Below are 16,210 nucleotides of genomic sequence, written 5' to 3' on the forward strand. Positions count from 1 at the left end.
TGCTGTTGTGATGTATGTTGTTTTAAACATTACAGCAAGCCTTTCAGATTGCCCTTCCCCACCCTGCAAGTAACAACAACGCAGGAGAAAAATGCAGTTTTCTTTCTAGCGGTTTCAGAGATGCAGGGCTGCGAGATCCCATCTGGGGCATGGCACACCTTTTCACAGAAGCAGCCACTGGCTGTCTCTGCATGCATGCTGAAGGAACAGAAAAGTTTTCAGAAGACCTGACTACCTACCACACTGATCATCAAGAGCATTTCTTCCCCCCTTCTCCTTTTTCATTTTGTTTTGTTTAACTGATTCAAATGGAAACAGAGCCAAGTTTTTCCTGCCTTGAACAGGAAGCAGGCTGGCACATCTGTTCTGCAGCTCCACCATTTGTCTTGCCAGTCTCACCACATCCCTGTATCTTCCATTAAGATGCAGAAGTCCCCAGTGACTACTTCTAATGACATCTAGGTATTGACAGGATTTTTCTATTAAATATTAAAAAGTGTAACAATGGAGCTGCTGGCAAAATTCAAAGTTCCCATTCTCTTCCCCAGGTCTGTGCATCTCAAGCCCACTCATACTCTAACTCTCCACCAGCATAATTTGGCAGAGCAAGCTGCCACACATCTCTCCATCAGATGAAACAAGCAATTGCACTTAATTCATACACTCAAAACAGCAGCCCAAATCCTGTGTGCATTGCAAACATCTCCGTATTTCATTTCCCTGAAGACTCTTATTTCATTCTGCATCCCATTATAACTTGCAAAATTACATCTTGGCATCATACGCAGCTGGCTTTTTGCTCAACTGAGTTCCCTTAAATCATAATTTATTTACTTTATGCAAATGTAAGAACAATAAAAAAGCCTTCTCACAAATTCAGAGCAACCTGTCTAAAAAGGCACTAAGACGCAACACATCTTCCGGCTCTAACCGTTTGTTTTGTTCATAGCCCTGGGAGTCCTACGTATTGTCATCCCTCACTATGCTGTTTAAATTAGATTGTGCATTCTTGGACACTATCCATGTCTAAAGTTCTGCTTAAAAAGTAATCCAGCTTGCTGCTTCTGACCACAATAAACTAGGTAGAAAATCAGAGTGGTAGAGGACTTAGACCACATAAGATATAAACAGAAAATAGACACAAAAAGAAGACAACAGGGGATGAAAAAGATATTGCTCTCACCTCAGAAGTACCACATTGTCTGACAAGAAGGCTCCAACGGTCATATCTGAAATTTTTGTAACATTGAGACAGTTACACAGGAGGCACAGAATTCAGTTGTCTCAAGTCAGTTGTAAATTACGGAGCCTATATCTAAAAAAAGCATTTTTCTGACTTAAATCAGCCAGCTGGTCCCTTCAAGTATCATTATGTCACAAGTATTATAACAGGACGATTCTGTCTGGCATGTTACTTCACTTCTACTTCATTGTTTGTTTTTTATTATTACTATTATGTGATTGTCTTGGTTTTGGGGTTGTGTGTTTGTTGGGTTTTTTTAAGATTGTCATCATGAGTGGGCAGCTTCCAGGCAACTTACAACCATGGCCAGATACTGACATCCTCTGCTTTAGTATTTCAATCCTTTGTCATGATTGTCCAAACACCTGAATCGAGCAATTGGCTCATTCTTATCAAGAGCTTTGAATAACAGAGAGAAAAGGGAAGAAAACACTCAGCTTCATCGGCCTCCCGCAATTGCAGGAACCAGCAACCTGGAAATGACCAGCTCCACTGTTTTCTCAGCCTGCTGCTGCATTTCCCCAGTACTCTTGCTGCCAGAGTAGCGGACGTACCTGGATAACCATTGCCATCCATATCGACTCCCCCTGATATGGACTGGCCGAACATCTGCAGCATCGGGTTTATTGTTTGCCCAGACAGCTTCTGCAGTGGAAAACACACGAGAGAAATCAGTCAGTAACACAAAGAAGCCTCTAAAAAAAAACCCAAAAACAAAAAAACCCAAAAAACATAAACCAAAAACCTTCAAGCCTGATTTTCATGGTCATCGGGGCTCTTTTCCATGGGCTGGGAGTGCCGCACATCTGCAGGCTCACACTTCACCCACGCAGCCCTGAGCAGGAAGGCTGCCGACTGCAGGAAGCCCTTCTGCTCTGGGCTAGGAGGTGACCAGTGTTGACTTGGATTAAAAAACACACCTGTGGTACAACCCTCATGCAGACCCAAGCAAAATAAAGAACACATCAAACAGATTTCTTGGGGGGGGCAGGGGAGGAAGTCTAACTGCACCCTGGAGATTTTATCTTTTTTTTCTTTTTTTTGCATTACCTTTATTTCTGTAAATAAAAATTTTAAGCAGCATCGTAACAAAATTAATGATTAATTGAAACATAAAATCATGCACAACCATTACTTTTCACAAAGTTTGCCAGCATGCTCAAAGTCAAAATGATTAATTTTCATCCCACTTCGAAATTCTGGTTTCCATCAGCTAGTATGCAGTATTTTGTGTCAGTTTGGAAGCTGTATCTCATTTCTGTCTCCCCAACGCAAAGATTAATTAACTTCCAACATAGCTCTTTTTTTTTTTTTTAATTACTAACACAAAAACTTTCTCTAAACGTTTTGAATTGGAAATGCCTTTGTCTGAAGCAAATTAATATATCAAAATCTCATTTTCTAAGGCAATCAGATGTCTCCCAGCTCTCACTCATTATGCTGGGCCACCAGTGCAAGACCTGAACTCAAACCAACATCCGATTGCAGAAGTTACAGACAGAGGAAACACATCCCACAAAGTAATTTCAAGGCTGTTGGTGGTGCTTCACAGCTTGTGACATGCGACCAGCTTTTCCTGGCCCTCCCATAAAAGGACATAATATTGAACGAAAGGTCAGACAGGAAATTCATGGAAAAAAAGACAAGTTGAGGGAAAGAAAGATATCCTGCAGTCCTGACAGCCAGTTTAAAGGGAAACCTGTGCTCCACCGTGTACAAATCTCCTTTTCCTACTCGTGGGCGGATAAGATTAAGACAACTGGAAGTAACTTCCTCCCCACATTACACTTGCATCACATTTTTGGGGGGTCCCAGTTAGGGTGGTAAATCCAGCCTGCAAACATCCCAGCAGACATCTGCAGACTATTACAGCCTAGAAGGCAGAGGTATATTGCTGCTCTGCTTTTAAGTGCCATGAATGAAAACAGCAGGCCACAAAGCCAATTAAGCTGCTTCTCCTCATAGCCACCACTAAAGCTGCTTGAAGGGACATGAGTGAACGGCATTGATCAGCAATTTAAGTGAAGAAAAAGGGGGGGAAGCTAACAAAATGAAAAAGATTAAAACATATAGCCTGCAGGCCCCCCCTGCACCTTTCAGCTTCTTTAAAAAAAGAAATCCAGGGCATTAAGATGGCTCAGGGGTATAGCAATAAGATACAAAAAGTCTTTCACCTCTGGGTTCTAATCCAGGGCAGGTAGGTAAAGGGCTGAAGCTGTTACACAATGGTTTTGGTTGCATGTGGGAGACGAACTGGGGGTGTGCCTGGTGCCCTGCAGCAGACACTGGGAAATGGCACAGAGGCACTGCCTGTAAGTGGTGCCCCCTCGGCTGCCTCAGAACACGGGACAACGACAGGAATGGTATCAAGAGTCAACGACCACAGTACCCAGCCACCTTCTTGAGCTGGGCTTTGTCCCACTGACCAAGCAAAGAGGTAAGTGCCATGTCTGCTGGCCTTGCTCCAATGGGGAGGGAGAGATCGCAGGCAGGATATTTTGCTTCCCACCCTGCTGATCTGGCCTCTTCCAAAAATGTTAAATTTTCCCATGAACAACCGAAAAAAAAAAAAAACAACAACAAAAAAAAAAACCTGATCATTTTCGGCAAGACCGGGAAAGCTCCAGGCTTTTCAACAGCCAGAGAAGAACCTCCCAAGCAGCAGCTCTCAGCAAGAAATGGGCAGAATCCTCCACATGCCACACATTACTGCATTTCAGAAGTATCCATTAAGAGTCATTTAACTTCCTTTTTTCTAAAAAGCAGCGCATGGCATATACATGGTAAAAGGAAGAAGGACTAAACTTCTATGGTCTGTTAGAAGAGTCTCCAATATAACCACTAAACTCTTTAATTCTGCTTAAACTGATTTACTGTGAAGGATCCCACCCAGCAACAAAACAAAACAACGAGAACTTCAAACACACACAGAGGGAGGGAAGATTCAGGCTCTCTGAAAAAAGAAATGTTCTAGACAGAGACTAGGGGATGCATGTTGGGCAGCATGAACATAAATTTATCTTCCCTACTGCCTGGGTACAGTAGCTGAATTGCACTGTGTCATCTCTGCACAAGATGCTATAGCATATCCCAGCCAAGATTCTACTTCATAATAATGGTCAGGGGAACGGCACTCAAGAACAGCCTTGTGATATATTGTCACATCACAAGGAGAGGGCCAACAAGATGGGTAAAGAGGCTTCTGCGGAGCACAAAAGAAAACTTAGTACCTCTTCCTTCTCACTAAGCCTGCTTCTGCAGGAAGAAAGCACAACCTCCCAACCCCCCACTGGCCTCTCCATAATTTGTATGCTCAACTGCTCCAAGGTTTTCATTTCTCCTCTGCAGCAGTACTATCTCTAAATACCAACACTCAAACCCCAAGACTTTGTTTGCTTCAAGAAGGAAGCTACAGCTGATAACTGTAACAAAAGACAGTGAAAAATATCTCCTGACTAATGTAATTTTACCCTACAGCATATATATGGACAAACTTTGGGAGACACCATCTTCAAACCAGGACTGAGAAAAGGATGTAGAGCTACGATGAGGCTACCTATAAAGGGACCCCTAAGAATGGTTTATTTCTGCAGGCCCTGGGAAAGTGACTTCAGATAGGTATTATAAACAATAGTGTCACACACCATAGAGTACTGAGGTACAATACCACTGGCATCCCCATGGTAAATATACACTGCTCCTATGTAGTTATCCTCCTTAGGCGCTCCAATGGCAACATCTGTAAAACAGTACAGATTATAAACATTTCACAATCCATTTCATTAATCCAACTTTTTCCCGATTTTAGAAGCCAGCTATCCATAGGAAAATAGCTCCCCATGACGAAGATGATCAGCAGCTCATGTGAACCTGGCTAGAAGGAACTTGTCTGATTTAATGAAGAACTCATGTTAAGTTAAACTTAAAAAAATACACAAATGTATATGAATTTGTACATGCATGTGGCTATGGTGTGCCTGATTAGAAACATGTGCTTGTTATGAAAATGTGTGTTTATTAACCAGCAACCATGCTCAAAAAGTTAATTTAAAATCCTTTCATATCAAAATCTCCAACCCACAGGAGTATCAGCTTTGTGAACCAAGACAGCATTGGCAAAACATTTATTGCAGCACATTAAGTTTGCTTGAAAATCCAAGGCTCCAAAATGAGGCTGGGTATATTAAATGGATAGGCAAGAAGGCAAAAAGGCTGCTGAGGGTGCACTTTCAAATTACATTTGACCCAATTCAACTGCAAACTCCTGCAGGAAGAGTGATCCCACCTCTCATTCTCCTCTCCTAGTTGGATCTAGTGAGTACACAGCTGCTAAAATTAAACTCTTCCTGATGGCTTCACACCCACAGACTGATCCAACTCACTCTGCAGCCCCTCCATCAGCACACCTGACCCACAAGCAGCAGCAAGAATACACAAATGCATGTTTGAGCATAGCGGAAGAGTATACCTAGCATTTGCAAGGGCAACCTGCAGCGAGGTTGAGTTAGCCTTAATGGGATAACATGCCCTGAGTGGCCTGGGAGGAATAAATCCAGGCACACAGAGACTAAGCTGGCCTTTGTTTGGAAGTCCTTAATCTCTGCTGCCAGAAATCAGGGCAGAAAAGGTGCCAGCATCAACACTTTGCTCTCACCTATTGCTATCACAGCATGGGGCCTCACGCTGTGGCCTGCGAAAGGAGCAGGGTAGAATAAAGCAAAGGAGAGAAATTATTAATAGAGTACATGCTATCAGGAGTGAGAAGCTACTTCTTAATTACACTTCATGATAAGAAAGGTGACTATGTCAACAAAACTGAAAAGGCTTGAAGACATAAGGAAACGGGACAGAAGTCAGACGTAGGATTCTGTTTTGTTCGGGGCATGGGTATCTAAAGCCTTTTATAAACCATACAGGGAAGAAGAAAATGCAACAGCAAGGAAAGCAAAGAAATGTTAATGAGATTGGGGTGCGAGCTGCATGGACATGGACTAAACCCACACCAAGGACAAGCAGCTACAAAAGGCTTTAGCAGACAAATCCTATGCAAGGACATTTATCCTTGGTGTGAGCCCAGGTGCCGGTCGGGTCTGGAGGAGCAACAGATGCCATGTGGCACCCAGCCATGGGAGGAGACCAGCCATGCTGCCAGCCCCGCTGGCATTTCCAGAGTAACAGCCCAGGAGGAAATCACACCAACCTGGGAAGCCATCGTCGTCAATGTCACCAAGGGCTGCCATGCTCTCCCCAAAGTGCGCGTTGTAGGCACTGTCACCACCCAGGATGAGCTGCTCTTCCAGCACTCCCTAGCAAGCAGGAAATAAAACAGGGTCAGGAAAATGGTGCGCACCCTGGATGAGGCAAGTCCTCCCCATGGGAGCTGCCCATGCACTGCGGGAAGCACCTGAGGCGGGGCTGCAGTCTGACTCACGCCCTCACTGAACATGGATTGCCTGAGTACCAAAAATCTAATTTATTTGGGTTTTTTAACCATCTTGTGTCTTTTAGTTTTAAGGGGGGAAAAAAGGAGCACATGAGTGATATAACTAAAATGCTAAATTAACTGAATGATAACTCAATGATGTAACTAAATGCAGTCACAGGGCTTGGTGAGCTCGTGAAGGTTTCCAGATGCCTAAAATGTAACAGCCCAGAGCTTGCTCTACTGGCAGATTACATCTGAGGAGTGAAATCCTCAGTCCAAGCTTATTCAGCTGAACACGAGCGAGTTAAGGAGAATTTTCCCCTAAGCAAAGAACATTTGGGCAATTGGATTTGAAAACTTTTAAAGTATTGGACAGAAGGATTAAAGCAAAGTCCCAAAAAGCATTCTGAAATGAAGAATAAGGAAAGGGACTTAATGCAATAAAGAGACAGAGGAAAGCTCAGAATAAAGTAGCTTTGTACTCCTCTGCCATGAAGCCTTATACGGATCTGGTATTTCTTGCCCACCCACTTTCTGGTCAGATACATAAGCTTTAGTTTCTTGCAGTATTCCCCCAAGGGGAAAGGAACATTTCCACAAGAAAACAAAATTTAGTTATGCAATCCAGCTCTGTACCCACCTCAAGGGTTGTTTTGTTTTATTTTTGCTTCCTTTGTGAATGAGAGTAAACTGCCCTCTGGAACATGTAATAAAATCTTTTTCTTGGCTGCGGGGAGTTGCTGACTTTAAGAAAATCCCACATAATGAAATTGAAACACAACAGAGAGGAGACAGGCAGGCCTGTATGTGTGACTCATTTCTTTGCAGTCCTCAGGAAAGGGCAAAATATAAGCATACTAAATCTAGCATCACTACACATGCTTGTATTATAATGCAGTTTTCTCTGATCCACTGAAACGACCACTTAAGCAATGGTGCTTGCAGAATGAAACAGAGTTTAAAATGTCCAAACTCCAAAATAAAACCCACAATCCTGCAAGCCATTGCTCCTGCAAGTAATTCTTGCTGCAGGAGTGTAAAAAACTCCTACTAGCTTCTTGACTGTTTTATAAAAGATAAAAGCTAACTCAATCACGCTCTCACTGTGAGCAGGAAATGTTGGCTATTATCTGCTTGGCATTCTGGATCCTATCCTGAGGACCCAGCAGCAAAACTGCAATATAGGAAGTGGGACAGCCTGTGGGTCAAACTGAAAAAGTAAAGCTCATTTAAAGGAGCAGCGATAATAGAAAATAAAATTACACCAAAAGCAATTCTAAAGTCTCCCAGATGCTGCCTATAGGACTTGTGGTGAATGTTAAGTCTAGCATAAACAAACTCCATACATTAAAGTTCAGAAAATACTGATGAAGCAAACCAATTTCATTTTAGTAATGATAAATAGTAAAATTAGTAATAATTTAGTCTTCCTTTGAGACAGCAGGTTTGGGACCTGAATCTTAAATATTTAATAAGACATAAACAACCATTGTTTTCCTATAAATACGACATCAGAATGATCTTGTTTTGCCAATGCAAGAAAGTTCAGACTTTTCCAAGACTGTTGTTGGGTCATGTGAAATCCAACGGTATCAGCTGATAAGAACTTCCCCTAAAGTTACGGGGCAAAATGTAAAGATACCATGAATTCAATGTCTGGTTTCTCTTCACAAGGTCTCCTAAATCCCCAGACATTTGTGTTCTGATTTGTAGGTCCTAGTGACCACCCAAAACACAAAGGAAACTCAGTCAAAGCTGCTGACTCTTCTTGGTTTTGGCATCAAATTCATGTAAAGCCACAAATACCACCAAGTTTCAACATAAAACCAGAAACTTTCCCAGACCTCCTCGAAAGATTCACAGCTCTGTGATGAATGTGGGCTGGTGTCTGGGAAACCATGATACCAGATGAGTTTTCTGTGACTTTATGCTCTGCTAGAGACATCCAGAGTCCCACTGTGTGAGACATTGAGTTTCACCCATGCAGTGCTGGAAGGACGTTAGCGCTACCCTGCCCGGACCCACGCCCTCATCCCTTACCAAGTCATGTCCTGTACATACTCACGTTTCCTCTGTTGATATAGACTGTGACTTGACCCTCATCTCTGATCTCAGAAAACATAGGTGCTCCGACCAGCAGGTCTGACAACCCGTCAGAGTTCAGATCAACTGCACATAAGGAGGAGCCAAAGTAAGAGCCCATCTGTAACCAAGCCGAGTCACAACAAAGCATTCAGTATCTGCCCACACACAGGAGGAAATCATTTAGGCGTGTTTTTTTTCTTTTAATTTCAAATGATGACTTGCTGCTTTATCATTCACAAGCACTCCTACAGAGAAAGCTTAGGGGATAATTCTGGCAGGAATTAAACACTTTACTGTAACAGTGCATCTGCTTGGATGTTTTACGAACAGAATAAAGTTTATACCCTGGAACATGCTTAAGTGAGACACTTAAGAACTTTCTTAGACTAACTTTCACTTGTCAAATGCCTAAAACCAGGAAGGGTGAAATACGTTTCCCAAACCAAAACCTGGCTACTGATTATTCATGCCCAGTGCCAGACTTCCTAAAGAGACCTGAAGTTGGGTACCACAAATTTTCTGGGGATACCTTAAAGAAATAAAATTAAAAAGAAAAATAGGCAGGGGGTAGGGTATCCATGAAAAGAGGCGTCTAAATTACCTCTTGATTGTGGACTATCTTCCCCTGCTCTACTCGTATCAGTCACCTTCATAGCAGTACTGGTTCTGCGTTTTGATCATAGCCTTTCCTCTCATGTACAGGCAGGTGAGTTGACACAGAAAGAAGACTTTCAATAAAAGCTTTGCAGTTGATAAACGAAAATACCTAAGCCACTTTCAATCTCCAGTTATTACTGCTTGATAAAACTTAATTGCTTACAATTAAGAAATACATTAATTTCATCACATAATTTTTGACAGGGGTTAACATTAATGGTAACAATCTCCCAACTGGCACCCACATTACGAATTTCGAAACACATTTAAACGCAAAAAGGAAACCAAAAGCAAGAATGATATTCCACCCTCATTCCATCTACTGCTAAGGTACCACAAGGCATACTGTTTGAGACCAACTACAAACCATAGTCTCAAAATTAAAAGCAACTTCCACAAGAAAATTGGAAAGATACCACTTCTTATTTGAAATTGAGAGCTGTTTACATAGCAGGAAAAATTGAGGCTACAGAAATAATTATTTAGGTTAAAAAGAACGAATCACATTTCTTGCATGCTTTTACATTCCTCATTGCGGATCTCTGACCCACTGACTTCCATGCCTGGTAAGTTCAGATGCATGAGCCAGAGCTACTGGGCACACTAGGAGATGGGCAGCAGCAACTCTTCTGTGCAGTCCATAAGATTTAAAAGCTGCTAAATATATATAGTGGGGTGAGTTAAGGATAGAGTTTCAGTTTGTAATTCAGATTTTTGTGTTTGTGTGGGTTTAAGGTCAGACCTCAAACATCATTTGATTCCAGTTATTTTGTAGCTTAAGTTCCCTTGTGGATTTTTTATTTGTTTATTTTTTTTTAATCCACTAAGGTTTTAAAACAAATTTCTCATGGGTAAGGAGCGAAAGTTATGAAAAGCATTTCACTATGTATTCAAGCAGTTTTGAGGGAAAGGCTATTATTTACTTAACTGCAACATGGTATGTCTACAGCATGGGTTAGTTCATGGTGCTGTGAGAACCTGAAGTTCGTGCTCTTAACATTTGTAACAAGGCACTGCATTTTCTTTTTTCTTGCCTGCATTTCCTATTTCAGCCTCCAGCAATAAAAAAGGGAAGGAAGAAACTGGCCTGCTTTCAACATCTGTCTAACAAGAATGTCAGAGCAATGAACTTTCACACCACTGGGAAGGATACAGCATTTTGTGAGAGCTCATTTCCAGGCAGTGCTCATTGCTGAACGTGTCTGGTTATATTTCAATCACAAAAGAAAGAAAGGGTGATTTAGGACAGCCTTCTCTTTAAAATAAAATTCTCATTTGGATTTTAGAGAATTTGTAGAAGACAGATGCTAACAGTGAAGGAGGAGACAACAGCCTAGAAGTACTTGAAGGATGTAAGTGCTTGATTAGTTAAGTTACATATTAGAATAATGCAATTAAATTGAAAAAGGAAAGTTTTTGGCCGAGACCTGGAAGCTTCCTGATAGCTCTGTTTATTAGGCTTAGGAATAGTTCTCCAGGAGCACATCCTTAGGGACATTTAAAAGTCAACAGGGAAAGAAATGAACAGGAAGCAATCAAACACAGGAGATGCCCTGGATGAACTGGGAGGTCTATTTCCTTTCAAGATGTCTGCAATTCTGCTAGTGCAGAGAAAGACAAATTTTGGAGAGGCCCTAAAATACAAGTCACACCATCCACCTACACATCCTTGCAATTTTCCCCTATTCCAGGCGTGTTTTTAAAGACTGCAACTGTGTTTTGTTGGGAAAAAAATAACAAAACATGCTAACACTCCCAACTTGATGATAGAGTCAAACACTTTAGATCCTTCTGAGGGTGGCAGGTCTTTCTAGAGCCAGAAGTCACCAGTAACCTTTTTCTTCTGTACTTCCTCTCCTTCCAGAAGAACACAGGCAACCCCGGGTAAGGGGTATCATTCCCTCACTGTGTTATTCCCAAATAAGACATCTTTTTGTTGTTACCTATAGTTAAACATACTGTCCACTTTGTTTCCCCTGCGACACATCTCCAGCAAGCCCCCAATGAAGAACACAAACTGTTCCCCACTCAAACACAACATCGCACAGAGGGAGCTGCATCTCACTAGCATTCACTGAGTTTCATAGGGGGGAAGCAGGGGGTGTCAGCACTAGGACAGCAGTCCTAAAAGCAAAATGCAGGACTGATTCATGGCAGGAAGGGGGAAGTCATCATCTTTTGAGGCAATGAAGCTGCTCCTTTCCAAAACAGCATAACTCTAATATCCCTCCGCCCTGTCGCAGCAGGACACAGAAAACAGATTGGGGCTTTGTGTATTAAACTAAGCTCCAAGCTACCCATATCTCCCAGTAACATCTACTAAGAGGAAATCTCTGTGTCTAGGCTCACCTGGCACCCCATGTCCCACATCTCAGAAGGCAACAGCAGAAGCTGCTGCTATATTTGTGTAAGGCTAAAAAGAACCACTAGTACAATTTTCAGCAAGACCCTTAATTTCAGTCACATGGGCATCGAGCAGACATTGCAGTCTGGGAGGACAAGAAGAAACAGAAATTGCTTGACAACTCAAGAAGCAGTGGAATGAAAATGATACTCCGAGATGACCCTGCCATTATTTCCCCCTTCTCTACCCCTTAAAAGAAAACACACGTACATAAAAGCTCACCTTTCTTCCTGAAGCCTGAAAAATCTTTATTAGAGAGCCTGATCGTCTGTCTGTTCTGAAAACATAAACCTGAAAAGTGAAAAAAGAAAAAAGTTAGCCAATACTAACTACGAAGCACATAATGCTACAGCATTGGTGGTTTCTTGGTGTATCTAAATCATGATCATGGCCACGGCTATTACCAAGACCCAATTTCAAGATCACTTCATGGCTCAGTCCTATTTTAAAAGGCAAAACAGAGTTCCCCATTTTCCTGATAAATCACAGGCCTCTTATCACGAGAAATGCTTGAATAGTGTCTTGTTGCCTACTTTTTTGGTGCGCATATATGTATGTACACATGTGAGATCTAAATATGCCTAGTAAAGGAACTTTCCAACTCTCAAACAAGTGGCATCTGGAGACTGCCTGGAAACAGGCAGGGCAAAAGCCTGAGAAGGCATAACCCTGCTCCCCTTCCCTTATCCAGCCTTCCCTTCTCAGGGACACGTGCCTGTACATACTGCACTACAAACTTCATGATGCTTTACCAAAGGTCAGAGTACAAATCCCAATCAGACTACCCAAGGCATTTGCGCTGTCTCTGAAACAATCTGTAAGTCAGAAAACTATTAAAACATAGTCCATTCATTGCTCATTTCCACAGGAGAAACTGTTTTACTGAGAACTCGCAGGCATAATAGTATTGATCCAAGTTCAGTAACAGATCTTGTACCGAAATCTAAGACCTAAAACACATGGCTTGTAGAAGGAGACTCTCTTCCACAAAAAGGCTGGCTCAGTCAGCATTTGAGACTCCTCCAGCGTTTGTCAGGCTCCGTCCTAGCAGGTGCTCACGCAGTTTGCAGAACAGAGGATCCCTTACTTCAAAGGCCACGTGGCGGAGCCAAGCACTTGACGTTGTTGAATATGTGGCGAGTTATTAATAGGTGGTGAGACAGAGTTCAAAGCTGTTTTCAGCCGAGAACACAGCACAGATTTACTGTGGAGAATTGCTCTAGATATAAAGGACTACCCAGGTCTTGCAGTGTCACGTTTAGCAGGGAGAGCACGTTGCCAGGTGTCACGACTCCAAACCCAGTCTTACTAATGACACTCCTGGTGACTTTGGAGAAATGACTCAGTCTCATTAAGTGTCTTGGCTTTGCCTTCAGTGAAAGGAGTGTGACAATGCTAATCGCTTTCTATCAGGGAAGTGGAAAGGATTAGCTTATTAGAGAGTGTGGAAAGTGCAACAGGACTGCTCAGCATAATGTCCTGTACTCAACACCTCTTACCACCCCTTTGCCATGCACTCCTGCTACCTACATCACATGCCAAGGAGAACAATGGGAGCTTTTGCAACTAGAGCAAGAGTCTTTAAACTACAGGGCCAGCTGCTTTCTCATGGATCTCACATTAGCAGCTGTTTTTTCCCCCTCCTTGTACAGAAATTAAATCTGCTCCACAGAGAAAACAGGTTGGAAGGACGGTGCATTGGAGCAGCCGTAACAGAGTACCTGGAATAAGGAAACTATGTCTTTCCCATATATGTCTTCTCAGTAGCACATACACTGCTACTATATCCCATGTCCCAGTGACACCAGATCAGGTATATGTACCAAGTTCATATTCTCTACTTTACTCCATTTTCCCCATTTGCAACACTACCCTCTGGGACACTGTAACTGCCAGAAATAATCTGCTTAAACCAAGGGATAGCGTTGCTGGTAATGTCGACATCTTACTCATTGTTACGACTTGGCTACAAGTGATGTTGTAGCAGGAAAGCCAGAGGGAGGGAGATGGAAGGGAGCTGCAGGACACCTCTGCTCAAGCACGTGGTGGCAGCAGGCCCTGAAAGGACCAGATTTTGAAGCAAGAGGGGCAAAAGCAGATCCTTTACATCCCTTCCCTCCCTCTCCCCACTCCAACTTCTCCACCTTTGGTTCAAAAGTGTATAGGGGTCACAGCACTCACCCTCACCCCGCTCCTGATAGCAGCTGGGTACTCAACAGGGGAACAAGCAGGCACACCTAACTCACCAGCCATCTCCATCTAGCTGTTCACTTGCTTACATCTTTAGGACATCAAACACATGTATGCCTACAGGAAAACCATTTTTTTTTTTCTTTTTTGCTTCTCAAGAGCCTATCACCAAGATTTTTAAGTACAGCTGGCAGAAACCCAGATTCTAATTCACTAAACATCAGCATATTATGAAGTTTCAAAAGAGACATCAAATCACCTAGTAAATAGCATTTCATGCTATCAGAGATGCACCCTGAAGTAAATACTGAAACGGTCCACCTGCAAAGCATTGTCAAATGTATGAAGAAAAAAAGCAGAAGACAAACTCTCTTTTCCAAGTTTTTTTTTCATTTCCAGGCAAGGTTTAAGTGATACTTGTATGTTACAAATCCTAAACAGAAGTGTGTGAAATGAATGTTGCCAGTGTCATGTTAAAATAACTCTTAAGGATTCAGTGGGAGACAGAGGAAAGTGGGGGAGGAGGGATGTGAGGCACCAGGAGGAAGAGGTGGAGAAAATTTGGTGGCTTCAAACTACCTCACCTTTCCCCTGCACAGCGCTCCAAAACTACCCCATAGGCAAAAATCTCTTGGCTTCTCAGACATGTGGGAACTGCATCAATGTTACTTTTTTTGCCCTGTTGCATCTGACCACATTATTGTTTGACAAAAAGCCGCACCTTTCCGATGCCTCCATCCTGGGGAGCTCCTCCTACAATGTCGGTGGTAGTTGGCTGAGAGAAATGACCTGCTGTCACCGCATATCCTGAGCGGGAGATGGGGTGGGGTGGGAGAGGAGAGAGGACATAAATAAATAAACAAATAAATAAAGCATCATGAAAGAAAAGAGCCTGAGAAACAGAGTTAGCCAGCGGGATCACACTCATTGGGTTTCACCATTCCTCCTGGGCTGCGCATCATTAGCATTCAGCAACCATTCTGCCCAGGATGCACCAATGTTCAGATCAAGAGCTCACAGAGGTGGGAAACAACAGTATGCCCTCCAATACTCTTTCAAAAGCTGAGAGAAGGAAGGTGTGTGTGGAGCTTGGCAAGGGACACATGAAGCAGGTACAGGGAGCAGTTTGGTAACTGCAAGTCCAGAAAGGGAAGTGATAAAACAGGAACAGGCACACACAAACACAGCGAAGAAACCACATTATCGCAGAGAAAGTATCACATCAGGCAGCGACAGTCCCACATCGACCAGACAGAAGTATCCTCCTTTGGCTAAAATCACTGCCCAGGAAGGCTTGGAAAATTACGTGCCTTTTTGGTTGGCGGGGGGAAGATAGAGGACAGTAGGCAAAGAGGTCAGAGAAGTTAATGGCTTAAAAAGATTTTTGTTTAGGCAAGAAGAAAAATGGGAAGATAGATCAAAGAAAGAAAGAGTGTATTTGAAAGAAGGAGATCAAAGATTCAGTCTTATTTGGTATATTAAAATGATATATAATAACTAAAGAAGAGTGCTTTCCTTCTAAGGCTGTCTTGTATTTGCCTTGCTCTTCTGCTGTAATTTATGAGACTCTTGTCTACATGGTAAACACTGTAATTCGGGTCTATCAGTGGCAGAACCTATTTATTTCCTTAAATACATATATATACACTCCTCATTTAGCTATTGCCAAACAGGACCTTCCAAGTGGTATTTTTTTAAAGACTAAAGGTTAAGGAGAAAAAGAGAGGTCAGTGTGAGTCTTTAGTCAAACAGTATCAAACTACTGACTGTTTGAAATGCCTTCTAGGTCTCAACAGTCTCAGGCACTGAGATTAGGTGGAAGCTTTTAAATTAAGTTTATTTGGGACATTAGCTAGTTTTACAGCAAGTAAAACCAGGTGAGTTAAAGATGTTCTCAAACCTATAGTCAATCCTTTCACAACCTCTTATTGCCAATGACTTACTTACATGGTGCTATCTGTAATAAATTGTATAAATTTGTATCTGCAATATACATTCTGTAATTATGTGTTGTACCCCATTTTACAAACAGGTGTAAGCAGACACGCAGACTAACCAGTGACAAATAATTTGTCCGTCAAAGAGCAAAAGCAGAAATGTAGGAGGCCCACTACCATCCAACCTGTTTTTTCAGTCAAAATGCATTTTCTATATTAGTCAAAAAAATTATAGCTTTTTTTTTTTAAAACAAGCAAACAAAAATAGA

At 42.2% G+C, this 16,210-nt stretch overlaps 1 protein-coding gene across 1 annotated transcript in view; it reads right to left on the reverse strand.

The window, feature by feature from the left end:
* Positions 1-16,210, reverse strand: part of ITGA9 (integrin subunit alpha 9) — a 227,411-nt gene that overhangs the window by 183,025 nt on the left and 28,176 nt on the right. Inside the window, exons 7-13 of the mRNA XM_075705767.1 lie at positions 14,726-14,811; positions 12,037-12,105; positions 8,734-8,871; positions 6,444-6,549; positions 4,888-4,982; positions 1,798-1,888; positions 1,184-1,229 (exon numbers count right to left, since the gene is read on the reverse strand). Coding sequence (XP_075561882.1) covers positions 1,184-1,229; positions 1,798-1,888; positions 4,888-4,982; positions 6,444-6,549; positions 8,734-8,871; positions 12,037-12,105; positions 14,726-14,811 — 631 coding nt within the window. The remainder of the gene's footprint in view (positions 1-1,183; positions 1,230-1,797; positions 1,889-4,887; positions 4,983-6,443; positions 6,550-8,733; positions 8,872-12,036; positions 12,106-14,725; positions 14,812-16,210) is intronic.

This window comes from Pelecanus crispus, chromosome 2 (assembly GCF_030463565.1).
Source record: "Pelecanus crispus isolate bPelCri1 chromosome 2, bPelCri1.pri, whole genome shotgun sequence".
In the NCBI taxonomy this organism is placed as follows: Eukaryota; Metazoa; Chordata; class Aves; order Pelecaniformes; family Pelecanidae; genus Pelecanus; species Pelecanus crispus.